The 21,100-nt window shown below is 64.3% G+C and overlaps 1 protein-coding gene across 7 annotated transcripts in view; it reads left to right on the top strand.

Moving 5' to 3' along the window:
- MAD1L1 (mitotic arrest deficient 1 like 1) overlaps positions 1–16,016 on the top strand; it is a 171,325-nt gene extending 155,309 nt beyond the window's left edge. For all 7 annotated transcript variants that reach the window (XM_037137887.2, XM_037137888.2, XM_037137889.2 and 4 more), the window contains 2 exons: positions 2,242–2,432; positions 15,565–16,016. In XM_037137887.2, the coding sequence (XP_036993782.2) occupies positions 2,242–2,432; positions 15,565–15,723 (350 nt within the window). In that variant the 3' untranslated portion in view covers positions 15,724–16,016. The remainder of the gene's footprint in view (positions 1–2,241; positions 2,433–15,564) is intronic.
- Positions 16,017–21,100: the final 5,084 nt, after the last annotated feature.

The raw sequence follows: 21,100 nt of genomic DNA, 5'->3' as shown, positions 1-21,100 counted from the left end.
GGCCTGGTTGGCCACGGTTGTGGTTGTCACGGGCAGGTTGGGCAAGTGGAATGGCCATGGGTGGTTACGGAGCAGGCCACTGTGACCCCTGGGGTCTCTGGCCCTCAGCCCAGAGAAGAGACTGCATCAGTCATAGCATCTCCAGGGCAGAAGGCCCACCCATCTCACGTATGTGGTCCACACTGTCGTGTGAACTGTTCGCTCAGGTGCGTGTGAGCGAACTGCCGGGCCGCACACCACGCCTTCCTTGCCTCCCTTAAATGAGGCCTCCGGCCTCACCTGGGCCAGGTGGTCAGGCAGGGCCCCTTCAACCCCCAGGCCACGTCACCTTGAGCACCTGCCCCCTCTGAGCCCCTGTGTTCATTCCTATCAGAGGGCAGCGTGGGCCTGGGTGTGCCCCAGGGCCTGGGGCCTGGCTCCCCAGGGGTGCCTGTGCTGCGCCCTCCCCCACCCCCCAAGGCACAGCTCGTCTCCCCCAGAGGGAGGCACAAGCTGTGAACAGGCGGCTCCAAGATATGTGGGGGCCTCGGGGCTGTGTCTTTCCCAAGGTCAGGCTGCAGTTACGACCGGAATATAATTTCCCCGGTGGACACCTGGGACCCATCCCAGGCTGTGCAGCCTCTGGCGGGTGAGGTATCACTGTGGATGCATGGGTGGTGGATGTCTCCTGTGCAAGGGGGCATTTTCTCCTGCTGACGGGCTGCACTGGGTGGGCTGGCCGCGCGGGAGGACAGAGCTCTGGCTGTCCTCTTGATGTCGCAGTCCGACTGCTTGATTAGTCAAGGGGTCTGCCAGGGCCGTCGAGGCCAGTAACCACCGGGGCAGAGGAGGGCTGGGCACGTGGCCATGTGGACAGGCGCCAAGCACAGCCTCTCCATGCACCACATGGGGGCCAGCAGGAACAGTGCCCCAGTACGGGGCTCCTTGCTCAGAGCCAGCATGTAGCCTGCCCCAGCTGCCCACAGAGTGGCAGGAAGTATAAACCCAGGTGTGTGTTCGGGACCTGGTGTGTCCTAGAGTGTGTGAAAGGCCGGGAGGCTTTCGGGGCACTGCTCCTGGTGACAGTCCCACCTGGGCTGGAGCTTCGGTCTCGCACCCCTGCTTGTGTGGCAGGGCGTCTGTGCCGCCTCGCAACCCGCTGCCTGACTGAGCACCTGCCATTAGTGGGCAGGGCCCAGGCCCGCACGGCCCTGTGCGCCCCTGGATCTGGAATGGTCCTCACCCAGGCCCTGCAGGGGGCCTCTGTGCCTGCAGCTCCTCTTGACCCTGCCGGACTGTGGCTGAGCCTGAGGAACCCCAGTCCCTGTCACAGCAGGGGTCCTGGCACTCAGCCCACAGGGCTCCCTCCTGCCCCACACGGGGCTCCCCATCCAGCTCCAGACCAGAACGCCAGGAAGCGCCTGGCTCCAGAGACGACTGCGTCTGTGTTTAAGTGAGCCAGCCTCGCTAATTAGTGGGCGATAAATCGAGGTTTAATTACGGGGAAGGCACCTTGGGTGAGGATTCATGCTAATCGCCGTGTGTCCTCCTGCCGGCTTCGCACAGTTGATGTCTCCCCGTGTGGCCATAAACTCTGGCAGCAGTGGTGGGTGGCCCGGGGCCCTGCCAGGGAAACCTGCGGGAGCCTGCACTGTCCGGGTCACTGGGAAGGGAACCCCCGGAGATCATGGCCCAAAATCTCCCAATGACTTCTGTCTTCAGGCCCTTGCCCTGACTACTTCTCGGTGCTGATCCCTGTGGGGTGCCGGTGGCAGGGACTCCTGCACACTGGGGGCCTTTGTCAGTAACCCAGTCAGGGCGTCAGGACCCAGGACTGCAGAGCTGACCCTTGGTCCAATAGTGCCTGCTTCAAGCCCATTGGAGACTGTGCCGGGGTGGGGGGGGTGATTGGCCCCCACCACCCCTCCCGTCCTGATATAGGCCCCTCCCCAGGGCCTGCCAAGAGCCAAGCCTTTGAAAGGAAATGAGCCAGGTATGCGTCCAGAGCTCAGAGCCAGGCAATGGCTGGCAGTCAGCTTCTCCCTTTTCTTTAGCCACTGTGTTAAGCAGCATCCTGTCAGTGCCGTGACCACAAGCAGCCGATGTGGCTGGCACGTCCTTTCTGTTCGGTGGCTGAGCTCACATGGCCAGGGTGCTGATGTGTGGCAGACGTCCCTCCCCGTTGCCCTGCAGTCCGTGACCTCGGACCCGGGCACCCCGCCGCTCCGGAAGCCTGCCACCTCACGCCCCCTCTCTCCGCAGAGCTGAAGAAGCAGGTGGAGAGCGCCGAGCTAAAAAACCAGCGGCTCAAGGAGGTCTTCCAGACCAAGATCCAGGAGTTCCGGAAGGTCTGCTACACGCTGACGGGCTACCAGGTCGACATCACCAGGGAGAGCCAGTACCGGCTGACGTCCATGTACGCCGAGCGCAAGGACGACTGCCTCGTCTTCAAGGTGGGCAGGCGGGGCTCTCGGTCTGGGGGGCCAGCCCAAAGCCCGGGGGGCACTGGTAGTCTGCCCCTCTCTGCCATCCTGTGTCTGCTGCACAGCCTGGGTTTGGCTATCACCTCTGAAAAGCAGCCGGGCCCCTTGCTGGATGTGGGACAGGACCACTCCGAGCTGGCTCTGCGGTGACACTTCGCCTGTGCCCTCATCACCCAGCCAGGGGATGGCAGGGGCACGAGGTCAGGCAGTGCCCACAGGGGCTGAAGGACCAGGGAGGAGCTGGTGTTGGGCCAGGCGGTGCCCTGGGTGCTGTAGGAGCACACGGGGCTGCATGCTGTCGTGAGAAGCCAGGGCAGCACCCAGGCCGGCAAGAGGGCGCGAGCTTCGTGCTGGAAGGCCAGCTGCCAGGGGCAGGCCCATGCCGGTCAGGGGAGGGGCTTATTGCCACCGTGGGGACAGAGCTCGTGAGGGAAGCAGGCAGGTGGCCCCAGGGGAATGAGGTGTGGCGAGGGCAGCACGGAGGGCGTGCTCACCTCCCAGCCAGGGTCTCTGTGGCACACACAGGGTGGGCAGTCTGCGCCGTGTGGGCGGGGTTCCTGTCCATGCTCTGGCCCCAGGACCCCCTGGCGCTCTGGGGACCCCTGTGTAGGGTCTGCTCCAGCCCCAGGTGGGTGGCCAGCAGTGGCTGAGGGACAAAGTGGGAGTCAAGACCATAGAGTCCTGCTTTTATCCTTCTACAAACTGACTCTCCTGTGGGTCGTCGAATGGGCAGGGGCTCTTGGCTGCCCACCAGTGGCCTCCCTCCCTCCTCCGCCTGTGCTGGCAGAAAGCACTGGGCTCTGGAGGCAGTGGCATCGCTGGCCTACAAGCCTGGTGACGGTGCATACGCGCTGTCCCCTCAGAGGGCCCCTGGGAGCCCGGCCCTTGGAGTAGAGCCTCCTCCCAGCCTGGTCGTGGGGCCCTGGGGAACCTCCCACTTGCTGGACGCTCAGAGGGCCCTTCTGGAGCTGCCGAGCCTCCTGGCAGAACACCTCTGCCCCAGGGCCAGAACAGAGGGTGCCAGCCACCCTCCTGTCATCTCGACGCTCCCGACGACACTGCCCTCAGTGAAGGGAGGCACTGGGGGCCTGTTCTGGCCGGCGTGCACGGCCCCTCCTGCACCAGAGCTGCACGGCTCTCCGTCCCCTGCGGCCCCACACCCTGCAGACCCCGATCCCCTGGCCACCCCTCTCCTTGCAGTCCCCACAGTTTGCCTTTCTGAGAGCATCCTCGAGTGGGGACCACACAGCACGCAGCCCCGTCAGACAGGTTCCGGCACTTACTGCTGTGCACTCACGGTCCCTCCCTGCCCTCTCATGGCTGACCACTCTCGTTTCCCCACTGAATAGTGCTCTGCCATCTGCAGGGCCCACAGCTCGTTTGTTCTTCACCTGCTGAAGGGTGCCCGGGTCCGTCCACATTCTTGGTGGTCATGCGTGCGGCTCCTGTACGCAGGTCTGAGAGCCCTTCTGTCCCAGTGGCCGCCAGTGGGAAGGACGCCGGCCCTGGGGCACTCAGGCTGCTCTGCTCAAGCCCACCCTTCGCTCTGGCCTCCTCATCTGTGAGCCCAGCCTGGACCAGGGCTGGACATCTCCCATCTGGTGCCGCTGCTGAGCGCACTCTGTCCTCCAGGCCACCGGCCTGGGAGGGGCTTCTGTGGACTCAGCTAGCTCCCCGGACCCTGCCCGCTGAGCCTGCAGAAATTGCTCCTTCCAGAAGAAGCACCTGTGGCGAGCTATCTGTGACGCAGTGGTCTGATCCCCCCAGGCTGCCAGGGTAGCAGGGAGCCTCAGAGAGGGGGACCGTACATCTGCCCTGGGTGCCAGAAGGGTTGTCAGGGCCACTCCCTGCCTGGCCTCACCCCACCCTGCACAGCCGAGCTCCCCTGGGCTCTGTGGTCCCCTACAGGCCCAGCCAAGGGCGGGGAGAGGGGGTCCAGGCAGATGCTGTAACGTGTGCCAGCCTTGTGTGAGTCCCTGAGTTTCAGAGGCAGCTGCTTTGAACACACAACAACTTCAAAACCTCTCGCCTTTCTTCAGCCCAGAGGCCAGGCTGAGCAGGCCCTAGAAGCACAGTGACCCAGGATGCGTAGGGACCAGGGCAGACGCCGGGCTCGTGTTTAGCCGGAGGATGCCAGGCAGAGTGGCCACTTCCCAGTGTACTGGGCCCCTCTGTGTGGCAGGGGCCGCTGGTTTGGGGGGCCCCGGGGGCAGGGCTGGACAAGAGCCCTCAGCTCGGGACCCAGAGAGGCTTGCCAGCCTCGGGACGAAAGTCTGCAGAGATGGACGCAGGAAGAGCCGGCTGAGCTGGCATGGGGAGCGCTGCGCCCGGGTCACGGGGGGAGTTCAGGAAACGGCCGTGACTTCTCTGCAGCCGTGAGGCTGGGGTTGGGCCAGGCGGCGGCAGCATCTTCCCCTGGAGGCGAACCCAACCTCCAGCAGTCAGTGGGCCCGGACTGGGGGAGGTGGCCTGGCACAGTGCGGGGAGCTGGCTTCACTGCGGCAGCTGGCGGGAAGGCCGCAGGTCAGGTGCGCACTGAGGGCCCCAGGGGTCTTGGGGACTCGTGGTCTGCCGGGAGGCCAGAGCATGGCGGGCCTGGCCCCGCAGTTGCGGCCACAGCCCTCCTGTGGACCTTCCTGGTGGGAGCGAGGGTGGGGGGTTGGGCTCCAGGGGCCTACGGACATGGATGCTGGGACGGGGCACCCAGGGACTGTGAGCAGGTGGGGCCCCTGGCTGCCAGACTGAGTTAGGAGCATCTGTGCCTTCCTAATCATAAAAGTAATTGTAGAAAGTGCGCCAGAGCAGAATAAAATACGCAGAATGAAGCTTGAGCCAGTCACGATGCTGTCACTTGTGACATCACACTGCTGACCCCCTGCAGCGTCCTAAGCAGGGGCTGTGATGTGGGGCTCTGTGCCCTCCTCCCGTTACCGCTGGGTCGTGGGCATATCGCTTGCAGTGGGAGCACCCCCATCCAAGTGAAGGAGGAGGAAGTGGTCATCTCTACTGAAGCTCTGGGCGGTTTCACGGGAGTGGAGTTTGCAGTGGCCCTTGAAGAATAAGAACTTGGTGAAAAGCAGGGTCCAGGCTGGGCCCTGCGCGCACAGAGGCACAGACAGGGCTGTAAGGCACGGGAAGCACTCGGGGGCAGTGCGGCGAGGGTGTGGGGTGTGGCATTCTGTCTGTGGCATCGGCCTGCGGCCTGGTGCTGGAGCTGTGGGCAGGACGGGTGGGCCTCTGGTCACTGGCGGGTGGGGACGGCGGCCAGCTGTGACGCCACTGTCACCGGGCTCGTGTCACTGCCTGGCCAGCAGCTGGCTCTCTGTGCCTCTCACGGTGTCCTTCCAGGGCCTGTGAGGGGGTGCAGGCCCAGCTGTGCCCCCGGGGGTCGGCGCCTCGCTGCCCCCACCCCAAGCCCTGTGTCGGCAGAGCGGCAGCTGTGGCGCCCAGGGAGTGGAGCATGCTCCGGGGCCCCCGTCTTAATGATAGGCTCCAGGAATGAGCTCCCCACACTCAGCCTGACCTGGTGCTGAGGAAAATCAGGTTGAATTAAATCAAATTTCAAATGTTAAACCAACCTATTAAAAGACCAATCACATAGAAACATGGGTTTTCCAGAATGCTGTTGTTCACCCTGTCATAATTAACAGACACAGGGAAGACTGTCTGGGCCCCGAGTGGGTGCAGGGCAGGGCGGAAGCTGTGCCCCAGGGCCTTGCTCTGGCCCCAGGCCGGTGTCCCGGGCACCACCTTCGTGTCTAGGCTGACAAGGGGCAACAGGAGCTGTGAGTCCCCGAGCCGAGCGGGTGGAGCGGGGCCCAGCGTCTCCTCCTACCTGTCTCCTCTGCAGGGTCCAGGCTGCAGTGTCTTGGGGCAGGGCAGCCCGGCCCTCCACCCTGAGATGCACATCTCTCCACAAGGTCCCTGCCCACCAGGGCCACACCAGGGCCCCACCGTGCGTCCAAACTCGAGGGTGTGTGGGCCGCTTGTGGGTGCCACCTCATGCCGTCGCAAGCACTGGCAGCCTGTTCCATGCCTTCGAGTTTGTCGGGAAAGTTCGGGGCAGGAGCCGCCGAGAGCTGCCCCCAGACCTTCCTTCCTGAGCAGCAGCCGTGCAGGAGCCTCAGCTGGGGTGGAGCGACCTGGCCAGGGGCAGGGCTGCAAGGACAGCCCTGGGTGGTGCTGGGCAGTGGACCACGCCGACCTAAGAGGTCCTGGCCCCTCCTGGCTGATGGATCCAGAACCTCACTTAGGTACCCGTGGGGGGTGGCCCCCATCCTTCAGGGGAGCTCAGAGCTGGGGGCTGCAGGTGCAGACGCCAGGTGAGAGAGATGTGGCCACTGCCCATGTGACAGCCCCTGGAAGCTTTTCACTGGAGTTTTACTGGTTTACTGGTTTACTAGAGTTTACCAGGCCTTCCCCTCCCAAACACACTCTGGAGGTAAACGCTTGGGGCCGTTGTCCTGCAGACCACTCAGTGTAACTCACCGTGAGTCCCGGCCCCACTGGGGGCGGGCTCTCAGCGCCTCTGTGCCAGGTTTGGGTGGGGGAACCGGGCTCTCCTGCCCACCTGGGTCCTCGAGTCACCTCACTCAGCCCTTCTAGCCCAATGAATGCGATGACACCCACACCCAGTGCGGGGCCCACCTCACCGCAGGGGTCGGGGTGCCAGCCTGCAGCACGCTGGGCCTCTCCACCACCCTGCGCGTGGTAACAGGAGAGAACTTCCAGAGCAGAGCTGGGGACTGGGCCCTGCCCCCACCACTGGGCTCTCACCACAAGTCCGCCAGCCCTGTTCCTGCTCATCCCAGCCCCTGAGGGTGCTTCCCACGTGGCAGGTTGTGCCCCCAGGGAGACCCGCTGCCTACTCGGCAGCAGAGACCAGACAAAGTTGGGGGAAGGTCCGTGGCCTCCAAACAGCCCCAAGGGGAAGAGCAGTGTCCCTCTCCCAGGACAGGTGGGGACACTCAAACCCTTCAAAGGGCCACTTCGGAGAGTAAGTAACAGGAGGGCATCTGCTGGACTGAAGATCTGGGGAGATGATTTGTATTCCATTCCTGGGGCCGAGGAGCAAACCAGTTGCAAAACGGTTTGGATTTTCTAATGAATACAGTCAATGAAAATGCAGAGCTACCAGCAAGACGGAGAAAATCCCGTAACATGATCCACGCCCCCTAAAATGGGTTGGTGCCAGCAGCTGCCCTCAGTGACCAAGGTGCTGGTGGAGCCGGGTGCCCCGCATGCTGTCCTGCACAGCATTGGGAGGCCCTGTGGAGCGAGAGGGAGGGGTGGCCGAGGGGCTCGGGCTGCTGCCAGGCAGGAGAACACGGCCTCCGGCACCAGGGGCAGCACTGGCTGGGGGTGGGTGCGCCAATTCCGCCTGCAATGTGTGTGGCACCGCCTTCCCGCTGACTGTCCTCTGCTCTGCGGCTTCTCCAGCAGTTCCAGGTGCTGATGCCCTCGAGCAAGTCCCCAAGCTCAGTGACAGCTCCATCTGCCTGTCACTTTCGAGGGGCAGTGGAGCACGTTTGCAGGCCTCTGCGGTTGTGGCCACCACCCAACACCACCTGGGTGGGGTGGGGCCCCTCTGGCTGGTGGAGAGAGCATGGCTTCTCAAGCTTCTACCCAGGGCAGCGGCAGCCTCTCCGTGGCCCTGGGGCGTGGGGCCTGCTTGACTCCTCTCCCAGCTTGAGAACACCCGAGAGTTGGAGGGCAGGCAGGCAGGCCAGCCGGGCTGCCATCTCCTAGCCGGTGGCTGCTCCCTGTGAGCCGGAGATCAGTAGCCCTGTGGGCTCTGGGCCGTCACTTTGTGGTTCGTTGACTCACTGTCCTCAGTGCAGCTGCAGGCGTTGGTGAGGGCTGTCTCCTCAGCCTGGGTTGCAGCCTTGTGCTTCCACATCAGCCTTCCATGCACGGCCTCCGTGCTCCAGTTACACTTCAGGGCCCAGGGCCCCGTGTCTGTGTCGGAGGAGCTGCGGTGGGCTGGGAGCAGGTCTCGGGCCCTCCCTACCCCCCGGCCCAGCCCAGCCCGCTGCGCCCACGGCCCCGTGTGCTCTCCCGGCAGGCAGCCCTGGCAGCCATCCGGGCAGGGCCCTGAGCCCAGCAGCAGCGAGACGAGCCCCGGGCGTCAACATGGCCTCACCCTGCGCCCGTCGCTCTGCCACACGGGCTCTGGGTGGAGGAGACGGGGGCCCTGGCCCTGAGCCCACCACAGCTCCCGGCCGGGCGTGCTGACGACAGCCTGCGAGGCAGTCACCTGGGCCGTCACAGAGAAGGGACAGGCCGTTGTGAGGGCCCGAGCCCGCAGCACACCCGTCCTGTGCTGAGTCACCGCAGGCCATCCTGGGGGCGGCCCTGGAGGAAGAGGACCTGGCACCTGGCCTTCCCGGTCCCTCCAACCCTGCCCTGTGCCTTAGGGGGATGAGCATGTGTTGGGGGCATCAGCCCCAGCACTGCAGAAAGGCCCCGCACGCGCCGCCGTGGGGACTCCTTCCCTGCTCTGGCCCCGGGCTCCCTCCAGAGCCCAGGTGCCAGCTGGTCACCCCGCAGGTCACGGAGGGACAGTGCGGGGTATGGGCCGGGCTCAGCCGCCATTACAGCCAACGTCCCAAAATGGCCTGCTCTTGTAATTGCCTTTCCAACCACAGTGGAGTTGTGCCGGTCTTCCTGAATATTCCAGCCAGTTTCCACGACCAGGGCACCTCTCTGCTGCAGGTGCATGGGCCCCGTGCTCTCACAGAGACCCACACCTCCCGAGCTCCCCATCTGCTGAGGTGGGGGGGGGGGGGCAGAGACACGGAAACCGAGGGAGGTGCCCGTCACCCCAGGCTTATCACCGCCCTGGTCCCCGCACGTCCCACAGCTGCGTCTGAAGCAGGGTCTCCTCGCTTTCTCTCGGAAAGCCAGTCTTGGCCAAACCCGCCACTTCGGAGCCCGAGTCCCCGCCCCGGCTCCGTGTCCCACCCCTTTTGTTGGGAGGGAAGCCCAGTGGAGACCGTGTGCTTTGGCAGCGAGATGTTTTCAGTGCTCTTAAAATAGAGCTGCAATAAAGAGCATTAAATTGCGCCTGACCAGTTGTGGCGCTGGGGGCCAGCCCAGGCACATATCCCTGTGCCACCGGCTCTGCTGGATCCGGGGAGCAAGGGGAGGGGCACTTCCTGTCCATCAAAGCACCTCCAGGTTCTGCCAGGAAGAGCAAGGAGGGACCACAGAGCTCCATCCTGCCGGTTGCAATGGCACAAATTGTGGTGGGGGGCTCCCTGGGGGTCCTGCCCTCGGAGGAGCTCTGGGGGCTTTCCCTGTGTTCCAGGCGCGTGCGCTGGGGAGCCCAGGCACGATGTCCCCTCTGCAGACCTGCCAGCCAGTGAGTGGGGCCTGGCCTGTCCTGTCCTCAGTTTTCTGACTCCAGCTCTGCTTCGCCAGGAGCGCAGGAAGGGCGGCTGGGCTGAGAATGCAGCTGCAGGAGGTGGGCCGTGTGCCCCAGGTGGCGCCTGGAGCAGGGGCAGGAGGGCAGTCTCAGGGGCTGTGGGTGGAGCCCTCACCTCCAGCTCCTGCCCCACTGCCTGCCCGGGCCTGTGGCTGAGGGCCTGGGCTTGGGAGGACAGCTGGGGTCCATGGGGCAGGTGGCAGCCACCCTGGGCGGAGGAGCCCTGTGCGAGCCGTGAGACCTGCCACCACCTGATTGCCAGCGCGGCAGTTGCAGAATTGAATGCAGCCGGAAAAGCCTTTGTGAGTAATTAGTGTCAGAAACACAAGATCTACAAAGCCATAAACTCACAGCTTGGCGATATTACCAGGCACTAATTAAAAAAGGAGAAAGAAAATTTTCTTTCACGATCGGATTTTCAGCCAAAGATGAAGAACAAGGCAGTCCGCAGGCGGCGCCTGACACCAGAGGGGAGCAGGCAGTCGGCCCAGAGGCAGGGGCGGGGGCAGGGCGACGTTAGGCCCGGCTCACACCCTCACCAGGGGCACCCCCGCTTCCCAGCAGGGGTCGACCGCCCGTGGCCTGGACAGTGGGAGATCTCCCACGGCAGGGGTGGCTCGTGCCCCCGGTCTCAGGAAGGCTGGGAGCAGCCTCTGAGTCACTGTGTGCGGGGGCACTGGCTCCAGGTCCTGGGTCCCCACCTCCTGGCACCCTCCCTCCCTCCCTGCCCTGGAGCCTTCAGCAGTGCACCCTCGGCCCAGCACAGGGTGAGGCCACACCGGCTGAAGCCTCCTCCACCGGAACCAGGCAGAAAGGCAGCCCTGTCGAAGCAGCTGACTGGGGCTTGGGGGACCGGGCTCTCATCCTGTGGGCGGACACACTGACACCCCAGGGACTCCCAAAGTGGCCCCTCTGCTCTCTGGCACGCTTCTCTGTCCCTTTCCTTCTCCCTCCGCCTTCCCTGTTGCCTCGCTGTGTCTGATCCACTGCCATGCCCACCTGGGCCAGCCCACTCTCCTCACCGTGGGGGTGCAGTTTGGCTCCCGTCCTGGCAGCTTTCCTGACCTGGAATGAAGTTACAGCTGACTTAGTGTCATCCGACTCTGCCACCGGCATCGGTCCCGTATCCGTCTCAGCGGACCGGTTTTTCTCCTCGCTGTGGTCCCTGCTCTGCTGCCTGCCTGTCACCTTGGATGGACACCACACATGGTGAACGCCGCCTGGGTGGGGACAGGGTGTTTTCGTTTCCTGTGGCCGTTCTTGAGCCTTGTTCGGAGGCACAGTTGATAGCTCGGGACAGTGTGACAATTCCAGACCTTCGTTTGGGACTTGTGGCAGGACGAGAGCGTCACTGAGGCAAGGCTGACTCGGCTGTCACTGAGGGGGACCCGCCTGCCTCTCCCTCCTGCGTGACAGTGGGGAATGGCAGCGTGGCTGGTGGGGACAGGCATGCGCCCCGCTGTGCGGCCCCGGGGGTGTCTCTTTCACCAGAGTGCTGGCCAGTACTCAGCCGAGGACTCGGGGACCCTCTGCTCAGTCCTCTCTCTCTGCCTGGCTCCCCCTGGGGCACTCTGTCCTGTGCCCTCTGGCCACCTCAGTTTCCCCAAACTCTCGGCTCTGTCTCCCCAACCCAGAGGGTCTGCCAGCTCTGCCCAGCCACACACCCCGCTCTGCCCGGGAGTCTCTCATGGGGCCAGCGGGGCACCTCAGGGCCCTGTGCTCCCTTGAGCCCAGGACTGGGGACCACTGCTCCGTGGGCTGTTTCTCGTGTTTCTGGCTGTTCTGGACGAGCTGGTAAGCCTGTCCCTGTGCCTCTTTCGTGGCCAGAAGCCTGCCGAGCACTGAGGTGGGAACACAGACACCGTGTCCCGACCTCAGTGAGGACACCGTGGCTCGGAGTAGGGACAGGGTGTGCCCACCGTCACATGGGATGAAGAGACTGGGGTGTGGGTCCCAGGTCTCTGACTGCAGCCACAGGGCTCTCTGGACAGTTTTGTTGCCCTGTGAGCTCCTCAGAAAACCGCTTCGAGGTGGCAGGGCTTGTCTGCGGCCACCGGGGGAGGCCCAGCGCCCGAGTGTCAGAGCACCGAGTGGGCGCGGGGGCACCGGGTCCTCAGAACAGCCCTGGCTCTGTGTGCAGGGCCCTCTGCCTGTGGAGGGGCTGGAGGGGCAGCCTCTGGGCCCAGCGGGCTGGGCCCAAGTGTGGCCCCCTCGTCTGCCCCCCTTGACCCTCCTCTGCCCAGGACTCCTGGTGGCCTCTGTGTCCTGACATGGGCCCTCTGCTCTGCCAGACCTGGGCCGCTGGGCGAGCCGCCGGCACCGGTGCCACATGGGATGGGCAAGGCTCCCCAGAAACGGCCGCCCCACGTGTGCAGCCCGCCCCTGGTGAGGCCGCGCAGCAGCTGCGCGGGGATCTGGAGCACTGGGAGCACGAGGCGCTGCATGAATAGCACGATAATAACAGCTCGGGCTCAGGATCGGTCTGCAACCGTCGGGGTGCCTGGCCTCGCCCCGACCAGCCACTCCGGGAAAAGGTCACCCCAGCTGGGGATGGTGAATTCCGACAACGCCGGCGTAATTAGAACACGCCGCATTTGGACGTCGTTCTCAGCACAATTAGCAGGAATAACTGGGTGAGCAGTTTCCCCGCACTGGACACGCCTTTGCTGCGTTCTCCGCATTCTGTCCAAATCGTCCTGACCCACTTGCCACGGTCCCTCTGCTTGTTCATCATGTGGCAGCGTCTGCCTCCCCTGGGTCCACCTGTGCCCGCTGCCCTGAGGGACACAGTCCTGGACGGTGCGTGAGGTGCCCTGTGGGGCGTGGTGTCAGGAAGGGCTTTGGGGGAGCCGCCCAGGTCTCGCCTCTGGGGTGACGAGGTGTCACTGACAGGGAGGGACACCAAGCTCTCACAGTGGCCAGGATGAGCTGGCAGACTCAGCTGGCCTGTGTGGTGCGGGGGCAGGGTCCTCAGGCTCCAGGAGCCACCGGAACTGAGCGGAGGGAGAGGACCGCCCAAAGGAGGCTGCGGTGGCCCAGGACTGACCCCAGGCACGCGTGGCACCTCCAGCTGCCCCACCAGTTGGGGGGGTAGGAGGACAGGGGGCATCCACAGAGGCGGTCTCCCACGGGGGCTGGGGGCGTTCTGGGAGGAAGGCTGACAGGTGGCGTGGGGCATCCCCCCACAGCCGGGAGTCACATGTTCTGGCCGACGGGTCCCAGGCATCTGCTGCAGCGGGAGCTGGGACGGTGTGGCGTGCCCCGCACCCCTGACCCCGTTCTCGGAGCTGCTCCGCTCTGGCAGGTGTGGGCAGCCGGCGGTCACAGTGGGCAGCCAGGGGCAAGGAAACTCAGTGAGACCCGGCCCTGCCCTGGGCCGGGACCTGCACTACCGCCCTTTTGTGTGGCCTCGTGCGAGTGTGAGGGTGCGAGAGCGTGCGTGAACGCACACAACCGCAGCACAGCCTGGCAGGCTCACTGCAGCGTGGCTGTTGGAGGCGTGGCCCCGGCAGGAGTCGGCCTGTGGACACGGAAGGCCCGGGAGCATCAGCCCCGGCGCAGGGGTCCGCCCAGCACCTGGGTGCGGGCCCATCCCCGGGGCCCGGCTGGGCTGGGAGTAGGAGGCCCCAGGCTGAGGCCTGGGCGGCCACCAGCCCCTGGAGCAGGACTGCGGACACTGCCAGCCGCTGGGCCCCGCACGGTGGCTGTTGCCCCCAGATCTGAACATGGCACACTCGTGCTTCTGTGAAGGTGGCCGCTGGCCCGCCCTCCAGCCCTGGGGATCAAGGCCACCAAGAGCACGCAGGTAGCTGGGGAGTCCGGTTCTAGCCTCCTCCCCGTGGCCCCAGGGAACCGAGGCTCTGCCAGGCAGGTCCTCCTGGGGCCCCCACATGACAGACAGCAGTCCGAGGGTCACGGCAATAAAAAGAGTGTCGCACCCCTTGTGCCAGGGGTCAGGCCAGCGGTGAACGAGACCTGGTCCTTAGTGCAGGGCGGGAGGGAAGGGCAGGGCGGTGAACAAATGCCAGACCTCCCAGCACGGAGAGCGTCTGCCTCCGCCCTGCGGGTCGTACTTCTCTGTCCAGTCCTGGGTCCTGAGTCTCTCCTCCGTGTGTGTGAGTTTTGTGCACTTACGTCCATGGCACATTTGAGTTAAACTCTGTGTGAAGCATGATGTGTGAGTCAAAGAATATTCTCGGAAACTAGGCCTATCCAGCAGCCCCAAGCCGACTGCGGGGAAGGACGGTCCCCGCTGACCTGCCACCAGACTGGGGTCGCAAAGCAGTCAGGCGTATTGTGCCGGGCTCTCGGGCCGCCCGTCCGTCGGCCTGTGTGTCTGTCCATTGCTGCGCGTGTGCTGTCCCTGTTGGCCCAGAGCGTGCAGCAGGGACGCACGCGTGTCTGCGTGGTGGGTGGGGTCACGTGGCCGTCCTCCTGCAGCCCGCGGCCCGGCGGTCCCAGCAACGCCTTCTCCACGTGGCGACAGCCCCGCTCGGATCGGGGTTCGGATCAGGGTTCCAGGTCACGCCTTGCGGTGGGTTTAACCTCCCCACCCTCCGCAGTCTCTCGTCCACGCCCTTGGCGGTGGGCACTCTGTGCCTGCAGGAACCTGTCACACTGGGCGCCTACAAATCCCAATGGCCCCACGACGAGGGACCACCTGAGAGAGGGGGGCTTGTCTCTGCCCTTTTGGGGCCCCAAAGAAGGGGCATGACCCAGGGCCATCCTTCCCATCAGGATCCCCCACGGCAGCGAGGGGAAGGACTCCCCGAGGAGCCAGCATCTTGAGAGCCCTGCACAGGGCTCATTCACGCACGTCACTGAGAGGGACCCAAGGCCTCTGCCCTGCCATCGGGGCACTCCCTGCCCACAATGTCCCCAGCGTCTCTGTGAGTGGCCCTTCTCATTCACAGCAGCTCCTGGGACGTGTGCCGTGGGATGGCTGGCGTACCCTGCCATCAGGAGCAGGGGGCCCAAGGTGGGCCCAGGCAGGGTCTGCGTGCTGCCAGCCAGCGACAAGTTTGGTGTCCCCATTAGGGCTGTGCATCTCGGTCCCCACAGGCACCTGCAGGCCACCCACAGTTTGTCACTTGCAGACACTGGGGCCGGGGAAGCAGAGATACGTCCAGCCCATCCAGACTCAGCCACAGCCAGCACGTCTTACCGGGCAATTTGCTTTTTAAAAAATTGCACTCTGGTTCTAAGTGAACAGCCCTAATTAGAGTGATTTACAAGGGACCAGGGACCGGGTGGTATTTTGAGTGTGGCAGCGTGCCAAGCAGAGATGGATGGCCAGCCTCTCACAGTGGCACGGCTGGTGATGTGGTGGCCCGGCCCCATGGGGACAGGACCCTCAGAGAGGGTGGGAGCACTGGTCACCCTGTCCACACCACAGCACCCGCCCCCACCCCGCTGAGGAGCTCCAGTCCCCCTGCCATGTGAGGGAAAACCCAGATCCAGAGCAGGAGGCAGAAGTGAAAGGGTTTCCTGGGAAGAGGTCGGCGTGGCTCCTGCACTGTTGTTCGAAGTGGTCCGTGCTGAGCTGTGGCGAGGCCCCAGATACGGACAGGCTGAGGGGCAGGCCTCAGCCTCCCCACCCACCTGTGCTGCCGACAGAGGGGCCTGTGGGAGATGCCAGGTCACCAGCGGGCTAACCCCTGTCTCCTGCCCCCGCAGGCCACGGGGCCCTCAGGCACGACGATGCAGCTGCTGGAGACGGAGTTCTCCCGGACGGTGCCGGAGCTCATCGAGCTGCACCTGCGGCGGCAGGACAGCATCCCCGCCTTCCTCAGCGCCCTCACCCTGGACCTCTTTGGCCGCCAGACCCTGGCCTAGCCACGGCACCCCCTGGCCACACCCTCGGCCTGGAAGGTGGGAGTGGGCTGCGCAGGAGTCCTGCCTGAGGCACTGCCCTCGCCCAGACGGCAGTGGAAGGCACGGGCCCAGCCACGCCCTGAGGGGCCGCACAGGCCGGTGTGCTCCCCCCCGCAGCCCCCTCTCCTGCCAACCCACAGGCAGCATCCCGCCACTTGCTGCTTGAGCCTGCCCTCCTGGAGCCTGGTGGGCGGACCGGTGGGCACCGGTGGAGCCTCTGGCTCCTGTGAAATAAAAAAGTTCCTCCTTGGCCACCACCTGTTCACTGTGTGTGTGTCTGGTCCCCTGAGCTGACAGGCTCCCTCCGCTGAACTTGGCCTGGCCCCAGGAGACAGTCCTCACTGGGGCCCCTGATCTGGGCAAGGCGAGGGAGTGTGGGCAGCCCCGCATCTGCCCACGGAGCCTATGCTCCCGCTCTGGGACATGTCCCCCCCCCCCCCCCAGCTCTCCACCTGCCACTTGGACCCATGACCCTCACCCTGTGGCTTTGGGCACTGGCAGCAAGAGTTGGCTGGCCTTTCACAGTGCAGGGGGGCGGTCTCCCAGAACACACATACCCATGGAGACGTTGTCCACCCCACAACCCTGGCCTGTGCCTCGTTCAGTGCCCTCAGGACCACGGTCTTCCCGCTGCAACACCAGAGCCTTGTCACAGGCAGCCAGGGGACACCAGTGGGCCTCACTCTGACCTCAGGGGTCCGCTGCTCCAAGGGCGGGGCCGAATCAGCAGAGGCAGGCGTCTCTGCTCCGTGCGGTGTTCTGGAGGTGTGGTGTTCTGGAGGTGTGCGGGTGGGCAGGGCGTCTGGGACTCCAGGCCCGCAGACCGCACCCTGTGCCTGGTCTGAGCCCCGGACCTGTGCGGGAGGTGCCTGCTGAGTGTGGGCCAGCACCCAAGGCCCAGAGGCAGGGGTCGGGCTGCAGCCCTTCTGGGCCCACAGGGCAGCAGAGGCCAGCTGTTGGGAGAAGGCACGTCCAGGGGGCTCAGCTCTACCCTCCAGCTGGCTGGGGGCAGGGGTGTCCTGGCATGTGGGTGGGACAGCTCTTGACTCTGCCCACGCGGCAAAGAGGGAGCCACCACCACGGGGCCTTGGGGCCCGCAGGCTATGGCCTCTGCTTCCCAGAGGCCTGCCCCAGAGGGCTCTGGCTCTGGCAGAGCCCCACTTCTGCCAGCTCATTAGCGGGCGCCACGCTAAATGGCTCTTAAGCTCTTGTGACTGAGTGTGAGGGATTAGTGCCGCAGCACTGAGTGTGGTTGCCAGGAGGGAGCAGGGTTCGGAGTGTGTGTGGCGGGCCCCCACCCCGCCCCTGGCCCCACACCCCTCAGTGTCAGGTTACCGGCAGGGAGGGCTCAGTTCTGCTGTCTCCCTCTGCACCTGTGCAGCCCCAGTTCTGAACATCAGTAAGCCAGGGTCTCCTCCAGCCCCTCATGGCTCCGAGTGCGGGCCATAGACCAGGGCCTGGTGAGAAACTCGGCCTCTCAAGCCCCCTCCCTGCCCACTGATCCAGACAGCACATGACGTGACCCCTGGGGGCTTGTGTCCCCATCCCATAATGGCCCTCGAGTTGTGGCCCCCATTGGGGGAGGCCAGGGCCCTGCCCCAGGCCACATGCAGGTCTGTGTCAGGCCTGGGCCCAAAGCCAGCCTCCTGAGCCAACTCGTGGCCCCGCCCCACCCAGCTTTTGGGTCAGACTTGGGCCCCAGTCCATTGTGCTTCCTTGGTGCCAGCACACCGGGGCCAGCGAGGGCTGGTCCTCTGTCCCCAGTGGCCTGGCAGGGGTGACTCAGAGGTCAGAGGCGTGGGACCCACGGCCATACGGATGGGAGTGTGGGCGTGTGTGGGGACGCAGGGCTGTGCCTTCGAGTCTGTGTGTGCACACGCCTATCACACACATGCACATGTACAGTGAGGGCAGGCGACCTCGCCACCTGCTTTTGTCCCCGCTTCCCGCCCAGAGAGGGGCAGGACCTGGCCCAGAGTCTGCGGGGCCCCCAGCTGAGCCACGCGGCTGCCCGCTTTACCTTCCCATTCTTCTCTGTAGCCGTCTGCACGGTTTATCGCGCTTTCAGTGTGAAATGGAAAGCCATCCCCCGTAGGAACGCAGACGCATGTGGACAAGCGCCCCACCCACCCTGGTGCCTCCGGCCCCTCCGGGTTGCGTGTGGCTCTGGAGTGGCCGTGACCTCTTGGAGGTTTCCGCGAGAGCTTCTCTGGGTGTATTGCATTGGGGTTTCTGTTGCTGCTGTTTCAAAATCGCTCGGGAAGCTTCACTGAAAACAGTGACTGAAGCACCAGATTCCCATTTCAAAGTCACACTGGCGGCGTCCTCGAACTCCCACCGTTCTGAACCACTGGGGTCACTCCTTTAAAAAACAAAGACTGAAACAAAGCCGTCCCAGATTCAATCTGAGCATCGTCTCATCGGTGACTCTCCTCCCGCTGTTCCCACGGGAGCTCCCTCCCCCCATCTCGCCTGTCCCGTCCACTGTGAGCTGAGCGGCGTCCCCAAACCCTCACACTGAGGCCCTGTCCCCCAGCATGTGACTGTTTGGAGACAGGCTCTTCAAAGAGGTGACTAAGTTAAAAATGAGCTCATACAGGTGGGCCCTGATCCAGCAGGACCAGTGTCCTCACAAGGAGACTCGGTCACAGACAGAGGGACGGCCCCGTGAGGACCCAGGACGGAGTTGGCATCCACAGGCCCGAGGAGAGAGGATCCAGCCACGTGCCCCGGGGTCTCAGCCAGCCGGCCTCCGGGACGTGAGATGCGTCTTTTTAAGATGCCAGTCTGTGTCCCTGTGGCAGTGGCCCAGGTGGCTGGCACCCTCCGCAACATGTACCCTGCCCACGGCGGCTCCCAGCGAGCAGAGCGGGGCACACACAACCATCCCCCAGACACATGGGGACCATGGCTGTCCCTCAAGATTTCTGAGTAGCCACACTACTAAGAAACAGGTAAAATCAATCCTAATGTGTTTTCTTTAACCCAGTGTGTCTGAAACTCGGTTTCCACGTGGGATCAGTAAACCCTCCTTGGCGCTGAGCCTCCCAAGTCCAGGGTCACGTTCAGGACCTTGTCACCCGAGCTCACACGGCGGCAGAGCCAGGAGTCGGGGAGCGACGGCCCTCGGACAGAGGTCCTGAGGGCCTCGGGGGAGCAGCCCATTCAGACACCAGGGCTCCTGCAGAGCAGGCGCTGCCTGGACCACAGCTGCCCTGTGTGCTGGGGCCTCGGTGTGCACATCTGGGAAATGGGCGGACCAAGGGGGGGGGGCCTCAGCGCGGGGCGCGGTGGGCAGCCAGCCCCGTGCAGCCGCCTCTTCAGTGTCACCAGGTAATTAGCTCAATTACCAACACCCGCCCCTTGTTTCGCCTCTTTTTTTTTCTAAACTTAAAATGGAAATTAAATTTTGCGCCAGGTTTACAGGCTGTTAACGGAATTCACTAATCAAACCCCAATGCCAAGTCCTTGAAAACGAGAATTTAAAAAGGTCTGCATTTGCATATTCATGTTTTTAATAGGGTTCAGAAGGTATATTTGCAGCTGATGAAAGGGATTAATTACATCTGATTTGCATTGGTGGCGCATCTTAACCCCTTCTGAGCCAGACCGAGTCTGGGGCTGGGGGACAAACACAGCCCTGGGCTGGTGGCCAGGGGCACCCGGCTCCCGCCCCTTCCTAGGGGCCCTGCGTCCCCCAAATCCCCGGGGCCTCAGGGCCCCGCAGTGGCTCCCGAGGTGTTTTCACCTGCCAACAGACGTGGGGGATTTCTTTCTCTTACGTAACATCCATGCTCAGGCGTTGCACTGTATTTGGGAAGAGTCGGGAAGTAAGAAGAAAATGAGACACTCGTCAGCCCGTCACCTGCAAACAGTGCACTTGGGTGCTCGTCTTCAGGACCTCTCCCTGTGCGCACGTGTGTGGCACGTGTGTGTATGGCATGTGCACGTGTGTGTGGCCCAGGCCTGTGGGGGGAACCCCACACCACCGAGTCCTCACCGGGCCCACTGCTCCCAGGCCTGTTGGGTCGGGCCGGCACCTGCCCGCCTGTTTCTCGGTATTTAGGTTTTGTTTTCACTGAAGATCCCACCGGGCGCCTATCTGTGTCACCGTGTGCCCGGCGGCGTGGCCCAGCAACGGGAGTGCCCACTGGGTGCCTGACCCCTCCGAACTCTTTGTCCGGACGTTGGTCCCTTCGTTGTGATGACTTCTCTACAGTCGCCTGAGGGGCTGCCTCGAGTTTCCCGGCCATGTCGCCTCTCCCCTGGGAGACCCCAGGGTCAGAGGGCCAGGACACGTGGAGGCCGCTGGCCTGCAGCCAAGTGACTCTCTGTCAGCTCACAGCGCCCTCTGGACGGTGGATGGGGGTGGGGAGCTACAGCCGGGAAGGCTGCCCCTGCCTTGCGCAGAGCGCCTGGGGCAAGGTGTTCGTGTTGGCACGTTGGCCCATACCTAGAACCCTCTCCGGGCTGGAAGGGAAGCGGCCCGATGTCTCTACAGCCAGCACATGGTTGGGGGTCAGGGGGTTGGAGTCAGCGGACAGGACAGAGAGGAGGTGCCAACAAGACCAGCTGACCGCCCCACAGGTGCCCGTTCTGGCCCTAGGCTCAGCCATTGGAGGAGCAATGGCCCCAAACGGCTGGACTGAGAGGCCACTGGCCCTGCTGAGCGGGGAGGTCGGCGGGCGGTCGGAAGGCAGCTGGGAGGTGAGAACGGGGAGCGGCGCCCGGTCAGTTGTCGGTTGCTGTGACTGACCCCAGGAGTCCACACATGAGCCCAGTCCACTGTTCCCAAAAGACGCATCTGCTGTGGGTAGGTCATTCAGATGGGGTGAGGGGTGAGGGGTGAGGGGCCCGGGTCACGGAGAACCCGTGCTGACCCCAGAGCGAACCAGCGCTGGCTCAGGGTGAGCAGCTCAGACCCTGTCCTCGTGGCCGCTGCTCCTGGCAGACACGGCCCCACGTCCTAACTCCAACCACGATGGTGTCCCCACCACATCCCTGCGGCCCCCAGAGTCCCCATAGCCCCCACTTCCATTCTGTCCTGCCATAACTGAGCTGCTGGCTGTCCCAGCAAAACACCTCCGACTGGGTGGCTCAGACGGACACTGATCTGTGGCTCAGGAAGCCAGACTGCCGCAGCCCAGGTGCCCCCAGTTTGGTTTCTCCTGAGCACTTCCTGGCTGGCTGTGTCCCCACGGCTGAGGGGGCTCTGCTGTGTTTTTGTCCTCTCTTGGGGGTCACCCGATGACCTTGCTTAACTCGGCCACCTCCTAAAGGCCCCCCCAAATACAGTCCCACTGGGCTGGGGGGGGCTCCACTCAGCACGTGCCCTGCA

This window comes from Artibeus jamaicensis, unplaced genomic scaffold (genome assembly GCF_021234435.1).
Source record: "Artibeus jamaicensis isolate MK-2021 breed Jamaican fruit bat unplaced genomic scaffold, CSHL_Jam_final scaffold_3151, whole genome shotgun sequence".
Taxonomy (NCBI): domain Eukaryota; kingdom Metazoa; phylum Chordata; class Mammalia; order Chiroptera; family Phyllostomidae; genus Artibeus; species Artibeus jamaicensis.
Note: the sequence above shows the minus strand (reverse complement) of the source record. Positions and strands in the feature narration are given on the sequence as shown.